We start from the raw sequence: 27,436 nt of genomic DNA, 5'->3' as shown, positions 1-27,436 counted from the left end.
GTTTGTTTAGGCCGCTTATTAATGGGAGAGAAGAGGGTCGTTGTAATTAAGGGAACCCGGATTCCATCCAGTAGCAGCACTCTTCGAGGATGCGCCTGAGAACATTGTCGTCCTACCAAAGCTAACGTGTTCTTACGCTTCCCTTTCGTCTCGATCCTCATTCCTTCCCATCCCTTTTTCTATCCCTTTCTTCATCTTTCCCTGTCTCTTTCCTCAGCTTCCTCTATCTGACTCTCTCCCTTTCCCACTGCGTCTCGTAACTCTAAAATTATCCAAAAATTCTCTGCTTTAATGCTCAGGAGCTGATATAGCGATAAATAAAGCATAAGGCAAATTATTTTTACTCTAAAACAAAAAGTACCGGAGAAAAAACAGAACAAGGTCGAAACACGTTTGAATTGAAAAGTGCAATCGTAATAGTGGACTGGCTATGCACAAGAAACAATACGACAGAGCCTAAATGGAAGAATGCGAGGTCGTGGAATTCATTGAAAATAGAGATAGACCTACGCGTTCCTAAATTATTGGTATAATTTTATTTTAGTGTAACTCCCGTTGAATTTTTGTACAGTAAAGTCTAATCTGTTGGTTCTATATTATGGAGCAAGATTAAAATAGTTTTCTTCTGTTTCTCTATTCTTCTTGAACAAAACTTATCTCTTTTTAGAAAGTATTGTTTTTAGGTGTAATCTTAAATGTGGTATATACTCCGCTGAGGATTGTATTAACTATGATTGCAAAAACTTAAAAATGTTGGCTGGTTTTATAGTTATTAGACGCAGTGTGCATCTTTCTTTACTTGTTTTTATCTTTCTCTATTTATTTCTCTCTCCATCTTTCCTTCCGTGTCTCCGATCTCTCCTTTTCCGTCGCTTTATCTCCCTCTCTCGCTTCTTGTATAATATCCCCGCGTTTTACGCCCGATTTACTCGGCGGCATTATCCCTTCCTTTTCTTCCTCGTTCCTCCACCCTTCCGCCTCCGTCCCATTTCTTGGTTTGTCCGTTTAAATTCAGCGTTCCACCTCTTCTACACTCGCGCAGACGTTCGAATTGTCTTTCCACGAGAAGCAAAACACATTCATCCCCGGATATATGGATACCCGGTATCCCTCCTCACGGTTTTTGAGCGTCTCGCCGCGCCGCCTAAAACAGTTTAATTGTCCCCGTGCTTCCCGTTTCACGGCCTTCCCTACGTTGGAGTCCATTGGAATCGACTTCGAAGACATTTATTTCAGATACAAGAAAGATTTATCGGTGGTCGCATACTGGAGGCGTTCCTGCGAAGACGATGTTTGCGAGCTCGGAGCAGCTCAACCAAATCCTGATGCATGTTGAGTGTATATCTGTGATATTGGGGGAAATTTAGTAATTTTAGTAACGTGTTCGAGTTTGCGAAGTATTACCTAGGATTTTTACTTCTCAGACTTTAAGAACACTGTTATGCTAATTTTTAATTAATATAGTATGTTGCGATTTAAGTATTATAGAAAATTATTTCTCGCAAAGATCTGCGAACAACTAATTAATTCTTATCAACGAAACTGCCAACTCTACAATGCTTATTTACTTTTATCCTGCTTGTAGAAGGATTTAATCTATTTTTAATCAAGTTTTTCAATTATTTTAACAAATTATGCGCAACTCTGCTTTCGAAACAAATTTTTTTACACGAAGAGTTCGTTCGTTTACCTGAGTAGAATTTCTCAACAGAATTAGCTTTCTCGAAAGTCACATGCACGAAATTGGTTATTAAATACTTTGCAGAGACGTGTCATTCTAGATGTTAGAGCACATCCGTCTAGACTGTAGTGTGTTTGATCCGATACTCGGACATAAATACGATACTCCGCGGGATTAGCGCAGGCTGCAGTCGTCGGGTTACAGTTCACAGAATTATTGGCTCCGCGCGACGCACCTTGCATGCACCGTACGTCTGTTTCACTTTCCCCCTCGATACGAATATCGGAATAACTTGGCCAGTTTCTGGAATAGAAACTTCCCCCGGTCCTCGGCTTCCAATTAACCGTCTAATCCGCGGAGCACTCTAGCCGGCCGATAGCGCTCCGTTTCGCAACTTCCGCGGCGAAGTTTCATTCGAGATTTTAGGAAGGTTCTTTCGAAGAGGAGAGAGAGATTGAACCGATAGTTGGACGACGCCGGGATAGGGTTTCTCAATATTTAATAGCGTCTGGATACGAGTGCTGCCTCGACACTCCTGAAATTGCAAGGCGAGAACGACTCGAGTGCATAGAAACGGCAAATAGACCGTGGAGGGAAGCGGAATTTGTCGTTGTCTGCGCGTAGCTAGAATCGCGGCGGTTAAGGAGTCTTGAGAGGATAAAGGAATTAAAGATCGGAAGAGAGAGAGAGAGAGAGGGAGGGGGGAAGGCTCGATGAAATATTCAGACGGAAACAGCGTCTTTCCGCGCTGATTAAAGCACACGTTGCGCGCCGTTGCATGAGCGGACGGGATCCGAGGGTGGTATTGGTCGGACCATAAGTCCGTGCGGTTTTAATTTCTATTGAAATTTCCCGCATAATTGCCTGACAGCTACGTAATTCGATTGCTTCGATTCCTTATTGACATGAAATTGTCTATTTATTCGTTACACGTGAGTAATAAAGTGATCAATCTTTTGAAAATAGTCGAGTATCAAGTTAACGAAATTTCTCCGTAAATGTGAATTAAAACCAAAGTACTCACGTGGGATGCCCATGGATCTGTACTAAGAGGTGACATTTATCGATAATATTATATATATTTTATGCCTCTACATAAAAATTAATATAATATAAAAGTATAATAGTATTAATATAATTCTGAGAAGAAGCCTTGCTAACCGAATATTATAGTTACTTGTTAGCCGATGCGAACAAGTTCTTAATTCTAATAGACTTACAGTAAGAAGATAAGAAAACTTCGTAAACATGCAGTTCGGAAGATGGGACAGAATCCGGTAGACGTGAAATATTCTGCCGGCACACACGGATCACTCCGTCGCGGTTCCGACAAATTAATTGTCTCGCCCGAGGCTCGCCGGATCTCTATCTCTCTTTTATTCTCGTCCTAGTTGATTCGAACTGATGGATCAGCGGAGAGTTCTGGTTTCGGGCCTGAAAACAATCGGGCGGTGAAAAAGCGAAGATGTCGGGCACAGATTTAAAGAGAAGGAGAACGTCGTAGAGTATCGCGGAGACTTGGCAGTGCAAGGGATTGTTGAGGACGGAGGGGCGCTGGAGGTGGAGGTGGGGGAGGGGGGAGGGGGGGGGGGGGTTGCAGGCGGAAACATAGGGAGATTGGAATACCCATCCACGGAGAAGCCAGGGAGACGGAAAAGGGAGAACAGATAACGATCCAAGAAAGAACAGACAGAGGAAAAAGAGAATGGGAGACCGAAGGCCACGGTAGAGACACTTTCATGAGATTGAGCTCGAATTCAATAAGGGATGAATAAAATATAAACCAACCTGCGTTGCGATCCTGTGTCGGGGCTAAGGGTGCCCGACCCTTGTGTAAATAAATAAAAATTATATCTGAGCCGAATTGCAGACAACCGGACCGACTGCGATTCTTTCTCCGGATTTGTTCTTTTCGGAACAACCAATTCGAAACGTCACCTGTAATTTTGTCATTCCTCCTCGTTTCTTTCCGGGCAAACCGTGATCGAGTTCACCTTTTCATATTATTTAATAATAAATTTCAACGACTATCATAAATTACAATGATTATTCAATTATATTATTCGAGAAAAATTGCATTAATTAATTCCTCGGCAAGTCTAACAAAATTTCACGTATTTCGCAATTGTAATATATTTTTGTACTTCTAGATAACAATATTAATTTTTTCATTTAATATCGAAGTAAAGGCATTTTTAAAAGCATTTTGTCTAATAGACTGGCCCTTTTATCATCTGAAAGAAATTCAAGCGATTTAGTCCAGTTTTCGAAAAGTCGTATGATCACTTTTCAGAGCGACTGTACATCGATAAAGCGCTGATTAATTTTCTGTTACCATGTTAATTAAACTGCTACATAAATTGTTATAAATTATTATATTCGTTCACGCCTATGTCTACCTGTGAAATACATTATTATCACAAAATGAGGGCAACAAGGCACGCGGAGATAATTGATAAAAAATTGGGTGAAAGTTTGGCGGAGAGGATAAACATGAGGGAGAAGATTGAAGATCCGAGGAAACGATTCGGAGACAGAGAAGTTTTCGTACCGTTAATTGTCGGTCCGGTTACGACTAGCGCCAGAAATAATTGGATCCCCGTAGTCAAAGGGTGTGTATCATTTAAATTTAATCGAATCAGGCGTAGAACTTTCTCAAAGAAATCGTATTTCGCGCGGAAACCCTCGACGCTCATGGCCGTTTCTCTTTGATCTTGGCGCGGCGTTAAACATTATCCCCTCGGTGAATTACTTCTTAATTAAGACCGAAGGACTACGTTGTCCCGAGAGCGGGTCAAGATCGAGAGTAGAAAGTTGCAGGCGGAGAAACGATTGAAGAAAACAAAGTTTCTGACCCGTACAATTCGACGGGACATTTGATGTTTATTTAATCGTTACTCCGTAGGAAACAGGGTATCCATGGGCACTTCTAACTTTCTATTGTTGCTACTTCTTCCGTGAATCTGTCTCTGAATATTATAAACTTCGTAACAACGTGCACGCGGGATTTGTATCATCGGTAACAAGTGAATTAGTACTATCTTTACCTAGGAAGGGCAATAGACACCTTCTAAAATCCATATTTTGTTTAAGGACGCTAAATTGAACAATTTTGATTAGATATAAAAAAGAAAGTTTATTAACAATATTCTCAGGAAGACATTTCGTATTATTTTTTATTATCTCTGATCACAAACTTCTTCTCTTCATAAAACTAGATTTAAAATGTACAATAAAATTGTCTTCGTGCTAAGAAATATTTACTTTCACTCTTTATTTACTGTTATATGATAAATTGATTTATTCGTAGATATTAGTAAGTCAGACTCGATTACGCTTCATATCTTCGATTTAAAATGATGGTAGGACGAATAAGTTCAGGAACAGGATTGTACGGTGTAGATTATAATATTTGAGCTATTTCTAATAGTTTAACATAGAAATGATTGAACAAAGCATTACTAATCAGTATAATCATGTAAAATTATGAAATTGCTTTCATATAAACAACCTTAAAAGTATTATAATGCATTATAATGCAGTATTATAATGCAGTTTCTAAATATATACAGATTTTTATTCGGGCACACATTGGTATGAATTTTTATAAGCATCGTGGGAGGGCTAAACAAAAGTAATTTCAGGAACGTAGGAAATGAGCTAACAAGAGCGCGCCTCTTGGAGCCACGCAGAAATTTCTTTTCGATATTTTCGTTCGGTTTCCACAGTTAGATATAACGAGGGATAGTCATTGAAAATGTTGCAGAGCGCGAACTAACTGCAACTCCGTGCTTGGTTTCATAACAAGATAATAACGTAGCGCGCTAGCTACCGTATCTAATATCGTTATATGCGAGGCGTGGCTTGAAATGTCGCAGGTTACCGTGGAAAGTTTAAACGAAGTTGCCACGGAAGGGGCACACTGTATTACCTCGTATCGATTCGAATCGCATGCATTCGACGAGACGCGAATCGCGATGAAAATTTCGCGACACCGTTCTCGACGATCATCGGCCAAGCGGATAGAGCGACGCATTGTTTCGTCAAGGATCGGTCGTGTTCTAGTCCACGGAGTATCTCGGCTGGCCGCATAAATCTTGATACGTGTCTTATCCAATTTATCTCGACCGATACACGCCGCGTTATTAAATACGTGACCTTCCGTTGTAACGAGCCCGTTATAATTCTACTCCATTTTCGCCGGTGATGAACTCCTCCGAATACGTACGGCCTGAAGATGAAACATTGACCTCGTAATACAACGTTGGACCGTAATCACGTTGGAGCCAACGATAATTCCGTGATTATTATTCGCGTATGAGCGAGTTATTGGAAGTTCTCTGACAAAGCGATATTCTTTCTGACGCATTGAAATTAGAGTTAGCTTAAAGATTACCTAGTGCCGTGACTATTGATAAAGTTATCAATAAATATTGATGTCATCGATAAGATATTGTCGAGGCAAATGAAGAGACTGATCGTAGAATTTTATCGAGACGCATTTCACGTGTACTGTAAATTGTAAACGGTGTACTATAAGTTAAAAGCAACTATTTCATGCTACCACATAAAAATAACAAGGAAATCTCTGTTTAAATCTTCAGCGATTTTTATTAGAATGTATGTTGTTTATTTCAATATAATGAAACAAATGAATAAATTCTGAAATTTATCCAAGAAACTGATGCATTCCATAAACCTAGTGTTAAAACTATACGATAATTTTCTTGAGTTGCATTAACGAAATGCTATCGATACTGTTGATATATCGTTAAGTATTAATAATATATCTATGATACGATATCGATAATCGATAGTCACATATCTGTTATAGATTGCATTTCCGAGAACGATCTAATTTCATAACGATTCATTCGAAGCCATTTATGGCCGAGGGAACTGCTTAATCACGATAATGCGATATCTTAATCATGATATGGACAGCAATTGCTTTTAATTACGAAAAAATTAATTTGTCCATGCATATCGGGCTGCAGGCTTCTATAACGTAATTAAATTTCACCGGTTGATTAAAAAGACACAAAATTATTATGAATTATTGCCGGTGCGTGTCTCAAGGAATCGATAACGCTTTATGACTGCATAATTTGATCGGCGCCATCGTTTGCGAGCATTACGCGTCAAAATTGCACGGTGAAATTTTAATAATTGAGGAAGTTGTAATGCCGCGTGTGTTTCGTGAGACGGTCCGCAGGGTGAATCAACGCGAAAAGTATTACATTAATCGAGGGAAAGACAACATCAAGCTATACAAAAGCCGTACGAAAGTGTAGCAGATGCTAATCCACGTAATGCAGGTGCTTATGAACGACAAAGAGTGCCCCGAGCCAAGTCCTAAAATGGTTGTAAAAAGCCTAGCGACCAGCGACGGTGCTAACAAAAAGGGTTAGAGTGGAAAATGGGAGCTAACAAAGAGAAAAATATGATCCCACGGCGGAGAGAATTGCGTAAAACAGATTTGGAAATTTTTCAAACCATATTAGAGGTACATATACTGTATCAGAAAAAGTTTGAAACTATTTATTTTAAAAATAAATGTTCCTTTCTAGTTTTCACAATGAATATTTTCATTCGAAACTTTCACTGACTATTATTTTTATGGCTTTATATTCTGATATTCGATACTTGCGTTTACGTTATATTGATATAAAAAATCATATAAACATCACGGTAGATCGTTATTAATTGAGTAATCTGAGCATTGAAATGGTTGATAACTTGTTCATCAACGCTGCATAACCTCTAGAGCAATATTCGTTGATTTTTAACGATAAAAGTACAAAGGGAAATGATCACTTTTTAACATACATTCGTATACATATTTCGATTCTATGCAACCACTTATCAATATAAAAATATAAAAATATGGGTGTCCCGAAAATGTGTAACAAACCAGAAATAAGAGATATCTGAGATCATTTCAAATCGGCTGTTGTGGAAACTATGTTGGTTGAAAACTATGGCTAAACTCTTACTATATGGAAAATCGAATGCGACGATGAAATCTGTAGCTATAAGGAGAAACGCAAAGTCGCAATTTCAAGAAAAAATTAACATATCAATTAAACTACAGCATAGATGATTTACGAATTTATTAGAAAGAACATCGTGAGAACAAGTTCTATATACTGAAAATAATTATGCAACTTGAAACCCTACTAATACGAAGCATTAATGATCAGAACTCTAAGCAATAGTATCACGGAAGTGAAGACATGACCTGCTGAATTCCTTTTGATAATCGCAGAAATAAGATCCATGGAAAACGGTAAACAATAAGAATTCGCTGTTCGTCGCATTGGTAACGAAACGTATTCCAAACGAGTACTTCACGGAAACATACGCCGCGTTGCATAGATTCATCCATCCTCTCGGAACCGCGAGATTCTGAGAGAGCAGGATTAGACGCAGCACGTACTTCGTTATCAAAGGTTTGCATGGGTGGCAGTATCCCCATGTTATGGCGAGCTTCCTCTAAGCTGTTTAAAGGTGTTCCGCGCGCGCGCGCTGCACGTGAATTTCTCAAGTTATGATTTAGTATCCGGCGCGAGCGTGAAACCGGCGCCGGAGAAAGAGGTGGTTAACTCGATGTGGAAACATCGAAACATGAAAGGGTACGAAGAAGATGGACGACGCGGGCCGCGGAGACAGGCCGGCGCGCGCGGATGGGATCGGACAGGTGCCGGAGATTCGCGGGCAATTAGCGAGGAAACGAACAAAGCGTAGGGAATAATAATTCTAATGCGGCCGGGGGATCGGGTGGAACGGTTGAAATCTGGCGTGCTGCTTTTCGAAAAAGCGAAACAAAAACAAAGAATATCCACGATGCGGGGAGGGGAAGAGAAGCTGCTAAAGGTGAAAGTACAAATGACAAACGAAAAGGGAACAATAGGGCAGAGGGAGAAGCGTGACGAAGGAAATAATAAACGTGAAACGGGGAAAGAGGTAGCCAAGGGAAACGTACAAATCGAGACCGGACAAAGGTAATGAAAAAATCTAATATGCAGTAGAAAAGGAGCATACGTGCGCAGACACTGTAGTGCTGTAGGGAGAGAAGAGGACAAGTGGGCGCGGGATAGAGGGAGGAGCGGAAAGGGAACAGAAACCGGAAGAGAAAGAGCTGGCAGGTGGAAGAGGATGAGGGTGGAGGTCGAGAGGAGGAGTAACTTCCTAACAAGGCGGTTAGTTGCGGCTTAGCAACGCTATGAACGCGAAATATTGCTAGCTGGCGCGCTCCTACGTTCGGCCCTTCCCTCTCTCTCTCTCTCTCTCTCCCTCTCTCACTCTCTCACTCTCTTCCTCTCGCTTGTTCCCTGCTCTCCTTTCGCCTCTCCACCGATCTATCCTCTTTGCAAGCTGCAGCTGTCTGTGTTCCCTAGGCGCTTAATATCGAAATACTGCTACGCGATGCCCCGCAATTTCGATATTTCGATAATTGATTTCTCCTTGATCTACCACACAAACGAATTATCATCTTACCTGTATGCAAAGGCTTGCGGCGAGGATTTCAGGAAAGCAACTGCTCCTTTGAAAGAAAGGAGGAACATCGAGAAATATCCGACCACTGCACAATATGTCGCGTAAAACCCGAATATCTGAAAGTTCTAATTTATAAAATTTTGTATCGTACAGTTTTAAATTTAGAATTTAAATTTTTAGTAAATTTGAATATTTAGATTTAGAATTTTTAGTAAAACGTGTTCCAAATTTTGATAGATTTTTCCAATCATCAGCATTGACAGAATGTTTACGCTTTTACTTTACTTTGATTTTTAGAGGTCCTTAGTTTAGTTATCGGTATTCAGGAGACAATATAGCTGAACCGGTCGATATGTTATAATGGAATCAGTTTATTAAATACAGTGTTTGTTGTAAGATCGCTTACATTTCGAAAATTGATAAGCTATCTACGAATTTTGTTAAATACTTTCTGCGTTTATAATATTATGGTTATTTATAATATAATATTATAGTTCATAATATTTCATAGTATCTTAGATCGAGTCAGCATCTTACCAGAACATAAAGTACAAATTTAAAAAAAAATCATACAACTGTACCACCTCTGATATATATGACTATATTATCTCTATTTTATAACCAACAAAATTTTTACCACATACGCAATATTTGCGTACGCCTAAATCTATCTACATTGATGCGATAGATCAATCAGTAAAGAGTACTTCTTCCAAACCAGGCAGCTATTTCAATAAAGTACAACAAATAAAACATTTCACCGTAAAAATAAAGTCGGTACGCAGAACGGGCAAACGTTGCGCCGTAGAGCAAGTTAAGCCAGTAATATCTGCGCTCCCGTACATTTCGTTAATTCACAGGTGACTAACGGTGTATCGTTGTTTTTTGTTTCAGGTACGTAATTCAAATGGATTTCTCGTGTTCTTGCCGGCCATCAATCGCCGCGTGAGTAAATGGACGAAGTTATTAATTAATTAAACCGTTAGCTACATTTTCCGAGAAAGCCCGAGGTACCCCCGTACAAAAGGAAATGGCACTCACGGTTGTTCATATTCCTGTTTGTCCGTCATTCGATCGTCAGCCGGCTAACCATTATCCCCCTGGTCGCGTGTAACGTGCAAACATCACGATCGGTTAGTTTCAATTACAAAAATATCTATCCGCGGGTACTTTGCACGGTATGTTAAGGTCGCGTGCATCGGAGCCACTAGACACGACGTCGCCACGTATTTCTAAATTTGCATCTTCGAGTCGATAAGACATGCAACCCGGAGGGTGGTCGAAGTTGCGGGTTTCGCGGCTTCCACGGAAGACTAATCGGCGACACATCGGCGCGGAACATTTTTCCACGCGACACGCTCGGTCGCCTTACTTGTTAATACGACCGCGGTACCGAATTTCTTTTACAGCAATTTTTCAGTTTTTAGACCCGAACCAACCGATTATCGCGTTTCCGCGAATTCCATTTAATGAGGCTCTTGATAGATTGATGTAATTGTTGATAGCGTGCCTTGTTCGCTCGAATGTTTGTGATCGTAGATTCGGCGATAAAGGAATTTAATTGTACACGACGTGCACATTAGAAATTGTAATTGTAGTGTTTACACAAGATGATGTCGAATTAATAGCGACATTTGGAAAGTCGTTCACGAAATGAGAAGTTACGATAATGGAAGATACGGATAATTATGAGTTTAACATTTCTTTAGTTCTCCATTTTGAGTACGGGATGTTTTAATTATAATAATACCTTAAGTCATAAGTCAACGGAACAAATAGTCAAAATAAATTATCAAAATTCATTTAGATTTCGATAATTAATTTGAATCAAACTATTTTCGAACGTAACGAATATATTAATAAAGTAATGACCGCTTGCTATACAAGACAAGATTCACGATATTCTCTGATGCACAATAAATGTTGGTTAACTTATGGACAGGGGTATAGATGTAGGTGTACTCCGATATCATAGAGCTTTCAACAACAAACTACTAAACGCAAGCGTAGCAACCACGTTATATCCCATTATCCGCGGAAGTTTTCCATTAGGAACTACATCTACTTGCACCGCCTCCGCCGAGGTGCATTCCGTGCAGATTTCAAAGAAATTGAAACAGCACTGTTCAAATACTGAATAATTTCGAGACCCCGTGTTCGTTAGCACACTTTAACGTAGATCCGCCGAACGCGCCGACATATCTCGCCGCCTCTCGCGTATGAATCACCCGCGTTATCACTGTCGATGGTCGAGAATCGTTTCCAGGAAGCAACGTGTATTCCTAACGACGTCCAAACAAAGGTGCAAAAAAAAGGCTGACAAAAACGCGAAATCGACATCGAAAGAAAAAGTGATTAAGCAGAGAGAGAGAGAGAGAGAGAGAGAGTGAGAGAGAGTGAGACGAGCCGGCCAGATAAGGGGGCTAATTTAGCTTCGTATATGACAGGGACGCGTGTGCACGTGCACTCGATATACGGCATACGCGATCATTAAGCACGAACGGTGATAATATCGAGGAAGCTTGTGTGTTGCCGGCTCGGGCGCCGTCGTCATTGTACGGCCGCGCCGTGCCGGCCCGTGACGTCATTGGTGTGGCCACTCCTTTGTATGATCCCGATTAACAATTGTACATAGCTTGCGAGCACACACGCGGGCCACATGAAGTTCTTGCGTTCGTGTAATAGACCGTGACGAGGGACCTAACCTTACCGGCTTGGATTATACGCGTCGAGGGTACTTAGGGAACGGGCAGCCCTTTGCTTGCCAAGGGCGTGTAGAACGCTGGCGTGTAGACATTCTTTTGTTTGCTCGAGGAGAACGTTGCCTATGCTGAACGGAGGCAGAGGACTCGGTTTCCAGTTTGACCGGCTATCAAATTTCGCTACCTGTGTTTACAATCGGACCGATCTATTTATATCGTTAAAAAAGGAAACACCTTCGTTCGTTGCCGTAGGAACACTGTTTGGTGTGATTAAGACTCGGCGACTCTTTCGCATCCACATAGCAAAGTGTGGAAGTTAGAGGAATCGATTCACCATACACTGTCTAAATTATTGCAATTGGTTGGATTGATAAGGAATATATTAACACGTTGACTGCCAACTACGAGATATCTCGTAGGTTGTTTACCTGCCCAGGACGCCAACTACGAGTTATCTCGTAGCTTCTTTAAAAATCAATTTTGTACATCTACGACAAAGGTCGTACAATAAAAGTGTAGATACGAATAGTTGGCCTCTGGAAAGAGAAGAAAAAATCAGGGTTCAACATTCTATAAGCTTTTTGTTGATTAATATGTACTATAATTAACGTTTTTAATATAATTAAATTAAATTGGCTTCTGGAATCCTTGAAAGTGCCGTGGCAGTCAACGTGTTAAGCTTGGAATCCAACAAATTAAGAATTTAAATTCACCTAGAATAGTGTGATTAATCTGCACTGTCGGTGTCTCTTTCGCACCCACATCGAAAAGTATTGAAGTATGTTAGAGGGACCGATTTACCAAACAATGTCTAAAATATTGCAATTGGTTGGATTGATAAAAATATATACTAAAACTCGGAATCCAACAAATTAAAAACTAAAATTCCATCAGAAAAGAGTTCGAGTTTAAATCGAATCACAGTATATTCAGAACTTAAATTCGGTTAGAATAGATTCGGTATTTAAATTCAATTACAAAATAGTATCGCTGCCACGTATTCCTTTTTCTCTTAAATGGTTTGATGTATTTTTAGTGTTGATATTTTAGGCAGGCTTGGCCCAGTAACGGAGAGTAAGTAACAGAGAATGATTTATTCGAATAAACTGACCTGAATAGACAACGAGAAAATCAATATACAAATCGCTTGTGCCAATAGATTTTGCGGTTTTGTAAACTTATTTAGAATTTTCAAAGATGGACGATGTATCACACACGAGCTATGCTGTTACTTGGAAGTACTGTACCTATACACCTGTACATACTATGTCTTCGTTAGAAGAAGGCAGAAGGTGTTTACATTCCCACTTTAACTGCAGTCTGCTGTCCTTCCTATGAGCGCAGGTAATAATTAGCTATTCCTTGAAGAAGGTGTCGAATATCAATGGCGGATCGTAGTGTTGATATTCAACACCGTTTTCGGCCAATAGACGATTACTGCCTGTGATCATAAGAGGAAGCAGCAGAAGCGGGAATGTAAACAACGCGGTGCCTTCTTCTGGCGAACGCATGGTGCATATAAAGTGACTCCCATAAATATTCAGACCACTTTTCAAACGCATTGACTTCCTTAGAATTGGACTAAATGACTTGAATTTTTTGGAATGATAGAGGGACCAGTCTACTAGATAATTTTTTAATAATATAGATAACGAAGATTTAAATAAATGCATTTTATAGATCTCAGTAATTTATATGCATATTAAGGATTTTATAATGTAAATAATTAAAGATCACAAATATAATTACTGAGATGAGCAAAATACATTTTTCAAATTTTCTTCGTACGCCCAGACAAAAGAGTTAAGAAACAAGATTTCTTAAATTTGTTCTGTCATTCCAAGTATATAATAATAAAATTGTAACAAAGTAATTTAGTCATTGCTTAGAACACTAGCCTATCATCTAAAAAATATTCAAATCGTTTAGTCCAGTTTTAAAAAAGTTATTACGTTTTAAAAAATGTCCAAATGTTAATGGTGGTCGCTGTATGTGGTTTCCATCGCTGTTTGCCCGAATTCTGCGGAATTATGCCTCCTCGGGACGCATATAAAGAAGCCACAAAACTCGCTATTTCTCGAGTTGCCCTACTAAAGCAATGCATTAATAAGACGAGCCCGGGAACTAAGGAAAAAGTCATTTAAATACAAAAGATATCAGTGAAACAGCAATCTCGAATTCTGTCTGTCTGTCAGCTTCCTGTTACGGGAAGATTATACCATGGTACGAAATCTCTCTCGGAAAATGGCAGGAAACAAGGACGTTACAATGAAAATATATTCTGTCCCGAGGACGATGATAATATATTAGAACCGCGGCACGGAAATACTTCGCTTGTATCGTTGATATTTCGAGCGACACTGACTGGTAAAGGAACGAGAGGGTTGTTTTCCATGAAAATACAAATGGAGGACTGTTCCTGACAAACGTGCTCGATACGCGGAAAAAGACACGGCCGCGGAGTGTACAGTATCCATATAAAATAATGGCTGCGTATGGGGAACGTTAACCCCGGACATTGGCGTCGCCCAATGTCGTAAACAGATATTGATATTGGCGTGTCATATTTGCGCTGTGTAGACGTTTCCGTACCTACTATGGAAACTAATACAGACCGAATGCCCGCGGACCGGGGGGACATTTGCGGAGTACTTTATCATGAACAGACGATCGCCATTTTACCGGCACCAGTACGTAAAGAAAGTATTAAAATATCCGCCCGCAATTCCGGCTGAGTAGAACTCCATATCGAATGGGAGGAGGAGAAGCAGAGGAATGCTCCTAACCGATATGCACGTTTCTCTTGCGACGCCGTGGAAATTTCGAGCCGGTCGTTCCTGATCTTGTTATTCAGGATCGGGTCGATGACGAATTTACGGGTTGTTTACAACCGATTGTCTTTGAATTCTAAGAAAATAATGGATAGGAGTAGTATTCGCAATTTGGCGTACGGTGGTGCAATATATTAATTTCGATGGTAACCTGGTGCTAAAAACTCATTGGAACAATTTGGCGGTGTAAGCTGGATCAATCATTCGATACCTATGTTTATAGAAAAAACATTGTTCTTTAACATATTACAAGTAATAACGATGCTTTCATGCAAAATAGAAACTGATTCAACATAATATATTGACATTCTAAAAATGTAATCTTTCTACTATTTTAAGTTGCATCTTCTAAATTTTATCGTAAATGCATGAAATCCTCAGTCTAGTATCATCACTGCGGATTTTGTGCATTTATGGCAAAATGGGTAGATCGATTACACAAATATGAAGGCGTTAGATAGATTTAAAAATATCGTTCCATTACATTCAACTTGATGCAATTATTAGAAGAGGAAAGATATTTTTATCAAACTCATATTTCATAGGATTTTTTTTAACGTTGTTCATTATGCACAAAAATTCACAGTGTAGCAGTAGAATGCGCAGATGACATCTTCATTTAAGATTACATTTTCGTAGAAATCGAGTTTGGATCTTCGCACAATTTCTAGCGAATAGGATTCCATTAACGTGTTTGAGGAAGACTTACCGTTTGTACTTCGTTTCAAATAAATCTAGACTTCAGTAATCGATTGAAATTGCAATTCTGGCTCTGCTCTATTCTATATTAACTCGGATATCGATTTATATTGACACTTCTGCAGTCTAATAAATAAATAATAAATCTCATTTACGTTTAATATTTGCCTAAAGGTAAAGTTACTCGAATATTTTTCTCACCTAACTCTCAATAGAATATATGGGCTGATTAAAAACCAATCAGTGTAAACCTTAAAATTTAGACAAATAAGAATTCGGCAAATAAAAGATACTGCGAAGCACAATTTTTATTATAATTATATATGAAAAGACAATTCATATTTAATATTGATTATTTATGAAGAAATCAACCGTATTGATTTATCGAAAAATCCCATAATAAGGATGTATTTGTGTATCAAGCTTGAAAGAAAGGATGAAAATCTGAAATTTCTTCTATAATACATAGTTTTTGAAAACGGTGCTGGTTGGATTGATCAAGTTAGTACGGCCATATTCTTCGCGTCAAAACAATAAAAACCAAGTTTACAGTAAAGAAATTACCTTCGTTGCGATTAAAAATTTACAATATTATTATCGAGTCTAATATTATTATCGAAAGAAATTTATCGGGATGAAATCATCGACATTCAACGAGAAGGAAGGGTCGTCGCCAGTCGGTGATATTTGTGCTTTATTGGACCCGTGCGGAGTGCCTTCACGCTCGAGTTAGAAGCGCATAGAGTGGACAATATTAACAAAAGCCATATCAGCGAGTAAGAGCCTTTCCTCGAAATCTCAGTTTAACACTGCAACATTTAAGCCGTCGGAGCTATACAAAGGGACGCCGTTTTGTCCTCCTGGAATATAGAACGTGGAGGGAGGGGGATGAATGATCGCGATAAAGTGGGCTAGGTGGATACGCCAGGGCAGAGAAGAGAGGAAGAGAGAGGGAGAGAGAAGACCGATTTTCTTAAGAAATATCATTGTAGATAGAAGGAGAGGAAAATTTCCTGAAATTTTTGCGAGACGAAGGAGGAAAGGGCCTTGGAGATGTTGATGAGAGGGGAAGGATAAAGAGAAGCGGGAAAGTAACGACAATTGATGAAGGAGGGAGAGAGAGAGAGAGAGAGAGGGAGAGAGGAACGAGGTGAAGAAGAAGCAAGCTCGACGGGCAAGATCGGATGGTCGGAGCGAGGCGGCGACGGAAGAGGATGGTAGGCTGGATTCAATTACTTGGAGAACAATACTGGCCTCGTCGTCATTGTTTGCCCGAGCACTCGGTCGAGTTTTCCTGGTTTGGGACCCTGAGCACCGTATCCCATGTCCCGTTACGCCACGATATTTTGTTTGCCTGCCATAATACCGACGACGTCGGCGATATCCACTGTTATTCCGGCTACCTTCCACTATACCGACCTTGCCGCCGTCATCGAGACGTCTCGGTCGCGATACGACCGGTTTTCTTGCAACCTGACTGCCTGTCATCCGCCATTTTCATATTAATGGAGCCGAACTTTCGAATCGACAGGTTATGGCGCAGGCGAATTCTACTTATGGGAATCAGATACCGAAGTTGACAACGTTCAGCGAACGGAGCATAGATTTGATCCGATCCACTAGCCGGCACCGAATGCCGAATGCTTTCGTCAAATACGGGAAATATAATGGAGGGATTTTACTCGGGACCAGATTAGCAAGAAATTAATAATCGCGGGGTAGCGAAAGACGAGGCAAATTAATTGAATAAGCGCTCGTCCTCGAAGCTGTTAAAAACGAGCTATCGAATACTGTCGATGAAGATCAATTGTACATACTGTTCACTAGGGAGCATGTTTGCTCAGCTAATTGTAGTTATGATAAGTGCGACATACTTCGTATTTGTTATTCCTGCGAATTGCTTTGGGATTTTCGCCACGCTATGTCCATCTTGTAAATATTTAAATCTTGAATAAATGAACAGGTTAAATCATCAGCTTCTCGACAATATTATTACAGTTGAAGAAATCTAAAGCGTTCCTGGAACCTACCGCTGTGATAATAGAATTATTTTTTCGGAAATGATAATTCTACGGCAGTAATATTATTATGTCAAATACGAACGCGAGATGGAGGGTGACCACGATACGGTGCGGCTCGGCGAGCCAAATTATTTTACAACACCCGCGCCGCGAGAACTCAGACTCGGATACTCGTTGACCATGTGCGCTAGGTCGACCGTAAGAACAACTTTCCAGCAATAAAACCACACCATACTTTGACGTCCGTAACACGTAACAATAACACAGATTTTTATTGACGAACTCTTATTCCCGTGGTTAAGAGCGTTTGCCAGACACATTCGCGCTACACGTGTTCCCGTAACTGCATTTTTCTTGTGCTTCGTACGAGAACGTTATGTACAGGATGTCCAGAAATATCGGACCAAACAACTTATACTAGTCAGATAGATGAAAATAGATTATATATGTCCGGAAAGACGTGTATTAAAAAAGTATAAAATTTAAAAATATTTATGATTTATTTTATGCATTTATAAGATATATAAATTGACTCGTCGAATTATATTAATATATTATAATTGTTAAATTCCTTCAAATATTTCTTACTTATTGACATTCTGTATCTGTCGCATTTTTATAAACCAATGCTTACATCATTTTTGAATATCGTCTTTTTCTCTGCGAGAAGCATTGCCGTTTGTTTAATATAATTACTTCTCGGCAGGCCTTGCGTCAAATTCCGCATTTCCAACGAAACACGGTCGCGACAAGTGTAGCAAAATTTGCAACTCCGTAAAATTTGCATGCGCATTGCGGTGTGCGAGATGCAACAATACTTTTCTGGACGTAACACGCATTAACCCCGTAACGTTGCGACTATTTTCATGTACATGTGCCATTCCGGAACTGTAAATCACTTTTCAAACTTGTTTTCGCTTGATTGTCAAAAGAAAAATTCGCGTTATTCGATTCCCTCGAGGTAGAAGCTCTTGCGCATGCGTAACAAAAAAATGAAACACGATTTCTCATTTAAAACAGTTAATACGATTTTTATAAAATATCGTCAAATAATTTTCATCAAACTATGAATTCTTTCCTTAGCGTGATTATGATATACGTTGGTATCATGGTTAACCTCTTCGGTATGATTTTGCAACTGTCTCGATTAACACTTATTCGTCCTTAACCCTTTGAACTACGGTTTTTCAAACAGCGTCGTTGAGTAACACTTCTTCTTCTTCAAATGTTGTCTAAAATGAAAAGTATTTCATTCGATTAAATTAAAATTACTAAGCAATGTTATCAATTGCTTTTTCAACATTTTTATCTGTTTCTAAAGTGTTAATCTACAATACTAAACAACGATATCAAAGAGCCGAATTTTCAAGAATAATTTATCGAGCTTCGTCCATCGAATTGAACAACGTAACGGTGGACGTTAAAGCCACGTCTTTGTTAAGTTGTCCGCGAACTGTTTGAAAATGCCGTGGCGCTTGACGTTCCACGAGTCCTGGTAAACTCGACGGCGGATTTTTTAAATGAATTTTTAACTATTCAATTTTTCTCGCGAACTGGTCCCTTTCCACCCGGTCCGGTGTAACTTTCAGTAGACTGCGTGGGCTTAGAGACGAAGTTGAAAAGTGAGCGTCGCGAAATGGGTAAAAGGGGGATGAAAAGTGCCGCGAATGAAACGGCTTCGCTGCTGGAGGGGCAAGGGAGGCGTAATGAATAATTCCGTAAGAGGCTCGTCTTCTTCTCGGCTACTTCGCCGATACAGAAAACCGAATCTCCCGACTGGTTGAAGAGGTTGAAAGGGAATCTGCATTCGTGTCCCCCTCTCGAACGAATACCAGTTTTAATTTCTCCCAGAAAATTGCTGCGTCGCCCGGTGATAGTTTTTAATATTCTTTGATTAAATAGTTGTATTCCAATCAACTTCTAGTGGTATACTACGAATTTAATACTCGTGTCATCCAATCCAAGCAATGAATTCTAAAATAGCCCGCTTTTCAACGATTTATGAGTTATTCGGGTTACAGTTTCCTACTCGTATTGCTTTTCTTATGCAATTTAAGACAATGTTTGAAACTAATTAATTCGTTCCTCAATTCGTCTTCAAAAAGACGTTCTTCAATTCTTGTAATCTGGCTTCTTATACTTTAATTAGATAGCGGTTTTTGACAATTACACTCGTCATAACACTAAGGATAGTCATTTGATATTCTTTATTAGATCATATATTTTATACAATAGTGGAGCTTAAAAAAATATCAAGACACGCAAAGATATTGGATAATAGAATTATAGTAATTTACATAATTGTCAGAGGGATTGCAATAGTTAAAACTGGTTAAATTGCACGTAATTATCATTGCCGTGAATATATAAAATTTACAGATTAATAATAATCGTATATGCCATAATTTTCAGTATGCATATAAGTCACGGAGATCTTCAATTTTTATTCTAATCTCAAATAAAGAATTAAAGGACGTGAGTTTTTACTTTTATTAACATTCCAAGTAATAATAATAGTAGAAAGAAGTATCGTAGTAATTGTCTCGTAGACTTTTTATCATCCAAAAGTCCAAGTCATCCAGTTTTAAAAATATTAATGCGTTTGAAACGGTGTTGAAATATTTTCCGACACGGCTGTAATCTGCCTTGGCAATTGTATGCGCAACATATTTCGACGATAAAGAATTCTGACATTCGAGTACCCAAGAATCGAAGTTCTCTTATACTTGCAAAAGTCGGCAATATTGTCGAAAACGGTATCCTTTAGCCTCGAAATTCTCAAACGAATAATTCTGCAGTATCAAGTACGTTAATTAAGAAATCTGACAAAGTTAGTTTTTCGAAAAAGGATTACACGGTGCATTTATCACAATAAAGTAGTTTCGCGTGAAAGTATACGATTTCAGTAGAGTTCGGGTAGGTAGGCGAGCCGCGAACCTTATTCCAGACGCGTCACATAAAATATTCAAGATGAGCGGTATCAACCGCGAGTCCTTGCATAAAATACCCCCCAATACCTTGCTGCTGCACCGTTCTTACGACTGTGCAAACGCCATCCTGCTCCCACTCCTCCATCTCTCTCTCTCTCTCTCTCTCTCTCTCTCTCTCTCTCTCGATTCCTCTTTCCCTCTCTCGTCCACCCTGGTTCCGTGCTCCGTGAAAGATGATAGCGGTGAGAACGGAATGCCATTAGCATTTCTCATTTCTGCCTTTTGCCACTCCTTATCTACCGTCAACCGACATTGCCTCCATTGCACCGTCGTCGCGGCACGTTCGGGATGGAAAATTTGCCGAAGCGGGAACGGTATTTTTATCGCTCGTTATATTCGTGGTGTAACCTAATTACGTGATGAGAATTGGTTATGTATCACTGGATTGACTGTTCCCGGTTTTCGCGGAGTTTTGCATCGTTATGTGTGTGCTCGACGTGTAAAGCCGGCGTCTGAAATTAAAAATAGAAAAGTATTTTCTTCTTCAATGTACGCAGATCGTTGATTTTGTAACGTGTATTGGGTATCTGCGTTGTCTTTGCTGATGATAGATGTATCAAGCCAACTTTGTTTAGCTCGAAGCCAAGAATATTATGACTCGCGTTGTTTTCTGCTAATTATATTTATTTATTTATGCTAGTTATATTTATTATGCATTAATGTCAGTTTCTGTTAATTGTTAATCAAATTCGTAATCTTTTGTAGTGATACAGTTAATAGAATACGTAGAAATATATAATTTTCTATTTCAGAATTATTGAAATTACAAAGATGCTTTTCTGAAAAATAATGAAATTGCTAAAATAATAAGTTCCTTATTTAAGCTATGTTACAATAAAATTTCACAATGTTTAAGTAAGTCCTTACAATTTTTATGCGATGAAACAATGAAGTCGCTTCCAGTATATGATACGTTTAACATAAAAATTAGGAATGAATAATTTGAATATCAACTAATATTACAATTCGTGAATGTAAGTCACGCTCGCAGTTTTATAACGGCTATCGAGAACTGAAAGGCACGCTAAATCGCGAGTCTTCCCTGGAAAAAATTTGCATATCACGTCTAATGTCAAAGTAATGCTCAAAGAAAGTTCTGCATGCGAATGATCGAAGAAAATGCTTTTCTCTGGTTCCGTCGCATCTACGGTCCGGGAACCGAGTCCAACGTGACTTTCGTTCTCCCGAAGATAAAGAAAACCCGTCTTCCTCTTGTCCGGAGACCAGCGCTCGGTCTCCGCCGGGAGACAATAATTAAATCCGCGTAATTTAAATTCTCCTTGATCGAGCAGCATCCTTAAGTAGGCTGATTCGGCGAACACGGAAATGACTCGTTATAATTTCGTCGGGAGAGCGTTAATCAGTGGCGGAAGTTCGGATCGCGTCCCACTCGATCGTTCTTATTTTCCTGGGGAAGTTCGCCGGGTGGCGATGGTTAAAATTCTCACGGAAACTTTGGAGGAAGAATCGGCCTCGCGAGTTGCACGCCAATGCGTACTTCTACCGAAGATTGAAGCACGTTCTGGCTGCAATACTACGTGACTCTGTCCGTCTATACGTCGAAAGCTCCCCCTTTTTCCTTATACCGGACGAAAGTTCTATTCGCCTCCGTGCAGATAAAAATAGTGACCACAGTTGTTTTCTGAAATCGTAAAACATTCCTTTCTTTAACGTGTCCTCGAAGTGCCAGCTTAGTTGCACAGATTTTCCATTAATCCGTTTCCCATATTATATATTCACCCTTTTCCAAATAAGATTCATCGACTTGCAAATTGTGTTCGCTTCCTTTCAGATCGAACGCATCTTGTAAAACGAATTCATCTTCTTGTAAACCAAATTCACCTTTTTCTAAATCATATTCATCGTTTCGCACAAATTCTGTTCTTTGCGAATCAAGTTCTTTTATTTCGTTTCCTGATGCTATTGTAATCAAAGTCAAATTTGCTGTTTCTTTATTCTGGAAATTTTTATTTTACTGCATGCGCGTAACAATGAATTTAAAATACTTATTCGTAACTATTTTATATGAAAATTAATGTTTTTGATAGTTTATTACATGTCCCTAATTCTATTAAAATCCACAAGAGGTAAAACTGTTGAAAGAGTAATTAATGTTATACAATTTAATTTTTCAGCTTCTACTTGTTCAAATAAAATAGTTAATTTTATGAAGTTCTCGAGCTTATTGGTGAGGCATTCTAAGAATTAACAGCGAACATATCATTTGTACAGATACTACTTGCATGGTTAATAACATCGACAATCATGATTGAAGGTGGTAATGTCATATGAACGCTTACATTATTCTGAACCAACTATACTTTGTTCGATTGTCTTCATTCAGTGTCTACAATGATTGTCGAAGCAATCATTGAAGTTGTTCAGTAAAATGATCTAATCTTGCATCACGATTCGCAGTTCGTCATTCCGTATTAATGGCTTGCTATGGAAAACTGTCACGATGATTATGTTAATTAGAATGCGTGCTTGTTTCAAATTTATGAACTATTCATTATAAATGTAATGGTGTCAAATATACAATTTGACTAACAAATGATAATAGGACGTGAATTATAAATGACTATAAATAATTAACACTTTCAGCAAAATGAGATATTGTCTCATTTCAAACTATATTAATATTCCAGTAGTGATCTTCTACCAGGTGAAATGACAAATACCTCCGCATAAGTTTTGTGAAGCATATCTTAATGAATTGACACGAAAGATACTATACAACTTTAACACGTATATATGTTTGTAAAGAGATCAGCTTTTTTATTTGCTAAACTCGTAAACTAATCGATTAATTTCTAGCGCCTACTACAATAATTCTAAAATTATTGTAGTGCTACTTATATGAAATCAACGATTTTCAATCTATTACAATATATATTTTTCTGTCAAATTATATAACTGATACGTTTAGGAAACAAAGTTGAGCGAAACGATTGAATTATTATTACTATTATTCGTTAATTGAAGTTAAATTCCTTTAAATTGTTTCTTTCGATTAACAATTAAAGTAGGAATACCTATCTCCAATAAAAAATAAAATGAAGTAATAAATATTATAAAGACAACTTTTGGTCAATTATCAAATAGAATTATATCAAAATATCCTTGCAATACCATTAAAAAATCAGCAACTACTAATTGTCTTTTTCAATCGATAATTGACGTCAAAAAAAATCAAATCGTTTTTATTAATCATTTAATCAAATTACTTTGAATCGATTGATATCCAATACTGTCAGTGAGGTTCCCTATAAAATTTATTGAAACAATAAATCTGTATCTACGATAATCATAACCATAATTCTAACCGCATGTATCGATCTAGTTTCACAAAAAGCACGTGCGAAGTTCGGAAAACTCGCGTAATCTGATCTATCGCAGTAGTGGAAACCATGATTCAACAATAACTGTGGGTGGCGGTACGGTTTCAATATTTTGTTCCGAATTCACGTCGGTTGCGGGATATCTCTTTCTTCGAAAACTGTTACGTCGAATGTTACAAACTACGGAGTGAGAACTGGAAATACAATTGCAAATGATAACTGTTAATCATTTTTAAGGGGGAAATAAATTTAATTTATTGGACGGCCTGCAGACAAATGGACGTACGAAGTTCGAAGCATTTTTATAATGAGATACTCTTTATTTATGAAAACAACTTTCTTTTGCGAGTTCTTTGCAACGCGTTATTTTGTGCTTCAATTAATTTCATAATAGGTTTTATTTAGTTGTATTTAGAGGAGCCGACTAAACATGTATGATATATTTACAACGCATTATCTACTTTCACGGTTCGCAAAAATTGCGTACAATAATTCACACTTTCATAAGTGTAATATTCCATGATTTTGTCACTTTCGTCAATTTACATTGTAGTTATACATATATGCATAACTAGTGTCACAATTACTTGATATGCAAGAGTAATTGTTCTATTTCTCAACTCTTCTAAGTAAATTGTGATTTACTTAGAAAATGATTTATGGAAATATATTTGATCGTAAATATTTTTTACACTATTCATTGTAATTTATGCATATAAAATTCTGTTTCACTGGCACATATAATACTTGCACTTTCAACAGTTTCTTAAATAGGAACAAATTTTATACTATTAAGATTATTTTGAAGCGTGATGTCAAAAATTTTTATTTGCGCCTCCGAGTCACACCACTCGAATGCATACGGTTCAGGCAGCATTCATGCAACTTAGTTATCGTTTCGAAACAATTTGGACACATTAAACAGTGAATGTAATCTATTGTACATCCTTGCTTTTTAATTGGAACAGAAGGCGACAGCGAGCCAAAAGAACCGCGAAGACTGGGAATATTATGCCATCCAGCGTGTTTATCGATCATCTCCGTGTTCGAACGTAGAGCAAGCAGTTTTTTCTCGGCGAGCATTGTTCGCGGATCGTATTTTGTTCTATGCTTCTCCATCAAGCCCGCTGTAGCGACCACAGCCGCGAACGATATCTCGAATGAGCGATGATCTCTGTTCTCTTTCTGCCTCGGCATGTTTCATCCCGGCAACGAGCGTCGCCCTGTTGTGCAAACCGTATCACGGCTGATCGGTCACTGTTTGATCAATTGGTCATGTTATTTCTATTAAAAGTAAGCGCGAACGACAGGAAGCCGCGGCGCGCATCGATTCGAAAGAACCCGAACCGCGCGCGAATCATGGCCCTCGGATCGAATTTATTTTCACTTGTTTTTCTCCTACTCACTTTTTTCTCCCCTCCTCCCTCCCCCCTCCGTTTCTTTCCGTTCTGTCGGCGCCAAGCCATCATTCCCGGCTCGGATTTGTATTTTCCATTCTGTCGATCATATTATACGCGTGAGCGTAGAGAAACGCGTGGCGCCGCTCGCTCGCGCAGACGGAAACTACCGTAATGGTCTTTTACTCGGCGATCCATTACAATTATCGCGAGACGACGGAGACCCGCGATTCGACGGGATTTTCGCGGAAAGTCTCGCTTGCGTGTAAAATCGGGAAGGAGGCGGAAACAGGGGAAAAGAGAGGGACGAAGATAAGGGAGGGGGTGTGCTACTGATATCGTTAATTGTCCAGAAATTCTCATTTCATTTTATTCTAAAGAGTTGCACCTGCGAGCCCGCTTAATAGTCGACCACGGGGTTCTCGAGTACGACGAACTTTATAATGCATAATGTGGCTCGCGGAAATATTCGAACACCTTTTAGAGTGGAATCATTTTTTTTTAAAAACTAATCGAGTGGTTTGGATTTTCTTAAGATAGTAGAAGGATTAATTTACTAAACGAGGGCCAACAAAATTCTGGAAAAAATTGCAATTAATTGAGATGATAACGAAATAAAGAATTCCGGTTCTCTTAACTTCGTTATGAAAATAATAGAATTGTTACTTTTGATAGAACGCGTAAAATGTAATAGGCATAATTAAAATATGCGTGTACACAGAAATATTGGTTAATTATTGTGTCGAACAAATTATATCGTAGAACCATTGCTACTGAAATTTCTGCGCGAGGAGAACGTTTAATCGTAATTAAAAATCTTTTCTTCATACATTTTCATTCACAGGGAGGTTCATATTTACAGCAACGTGGACGCGTGCCGCCTCTCCCTTTTATCCGATTATCCTTTGCAGGAATTATTTTCTTACCTAAAGAAACCATTTCAGCGAGCGGCGTGAGAAATCTCCTAGAAAGATTTCCACTGCGAGTGACCGAGGTTCGTCTTAGTATGCAATGCTTGAGAACGTTTCGTTGGGACATGTCTTATTTGTATTTTAATTTTTGAAATATTGTGGATTGATATTACAGCTCTGGGTTTTAACACTTTAACAACCGATCATTCGGCCGGAAACATAACATTATTCGTAACATCAGCAAAACAATATTTATCCGTTCATTTTAGTCATCGCAAGAGGTGGCTAATATTTTAAAAATTATATGGGTGATTACAGTAGCAAAACCAGACACAACTGAATGCATTTGGTATCATAATTTCAGTTTACTATATATTTTTATTACGGTTTTCAGATACAACTTTTGAGATTACATTTTGCGTAATAATATGTAATCTGTGAATTCTTAAGTTTTATGGTAAAAGGCTACTACTTACACTTTTTAAAAGTAGTTACATTTTCTTTAAATGCTTTTATTAACAATAGATTAACTGTCAGCACACGGTAATCTGTATTGTATATTGTTTGCACCGTATGTAAGCTTTAAATGTTTGACCACTTAGAGTTCTACGAAACGCGTTTTTTAAATTTTCGTTCTAAGCTCGGATAAAAAGTTAAAAAACTCGAAATTCTTAATTCATTTATATTTCAACGAATTGTAATTTTTAAATAGATTTCTTAGACTCTGTCTAGTAAAATAATCCGTCAAATTGTTCAAAAATACGAGTCATCTCGTCAACGTTTAAAGAGTTATTCCATTTTTAGAGGGAGCCACAGTACGCGCGAAATAGAAATCGCTAATTTGTATATTTTACACGCGCCATTTTCCAACGTGCCGGCACGATTATATACAACCCTGGCGCGCCTACACATAAATATTGATAATACTAGGATCGAGCGATTTAAAGAGAATAAATGTTGTTCGATGGTTGACGGCCGGACGCGCAGAATGTAATTTATGTCGAGGCTAATCGAAAGGTAACAAATGAACGAGGGAACTGTGAAAAATACTGATTCGCGAAATGCGCGAGAAACAAACAGAGGCGCGTTTTATAATGGCGTGTGCGGTGAAACGTTGGCAAACTGTGTCGGTTTGGACGCGGGGTAGGGGAGGGGGGGCGAGGGGTGGGAAGGTATAGGGGGTGAAAAAAAATCAACAAAGGAAAGTAGTGGGAGGCGAAAACGGCGATGTTGACATTCGGGGGTAGGGTGGATGTTCGCGGGTCGACCGAAGAATCAACTTTCCCGTTTCGAATGAGCCGTTCGAATCGTTCACGCACGATTTTTTTTCAATCGACTGCTACTCTTCGGCCCGGCCTCTGCG

General features: G+C 38.8%; 1 protein-coding gene and 1 long non-coding RNA gene across 2 annotated transcripts in view; one reads left to right on the top strand and one right to left on the bottom strand.

Annotated features, from left to right (window-relative positions):
* LOC144467780 (protein muscleblind-like) overlaps positions 1–10,198 on the top strand; it is a 337,354-nt gene extending 327,156 nt beyond the window's left edge. Inside the window, exon 5 of the mRNA XM_078176723.1 lies at positions 10,076–10,198. Coding sequence (XP_078032849.1) covers positions 10,076–10,159 — 84 coding nt within the window. The 3' untranslated portion in view covers positions 10,160–10,198. The remainder of the gene's footprint in view (positions 1–10,075) is intronic.
* Positions 633–10,369, bottom strand: LOC144467781 (uncharacterized). Its single transcript, XR_013493719.1, has 3 exons — positions 10,223–10,369; positions 2,902–3,115; positions 633–1,344 (listed from the first exon to the last, which is right to left on the bottom strand). It is a non-coding gene; the product is annotated as an uncharacterized LOC144467781 (long non-coding RNA).
* Positions 10,370–27,436: the final 17,067 nt, after the last annotated feature.

Source organism: Augochlora pura, chromosome 3 (genome assembly GCF_028453695.1).
Source record: "Augochlora pura isolate Apur16 chromosome 3, APUR_v2.2.1, whole genome shotgun sequence".
In the NCBI taxonomy this organism is placed as follows: domain Eukaryota; kingdom Metazoa; phylum Arthropoda; class Insecta; order Hymenoptera; family Halictidae; genus Augochlora; species Augochlora pura.
Note: the sequence above shows the minus strand (reverse complement) of the source record. Positions and strands in the feature narration are given on the sequence as shown.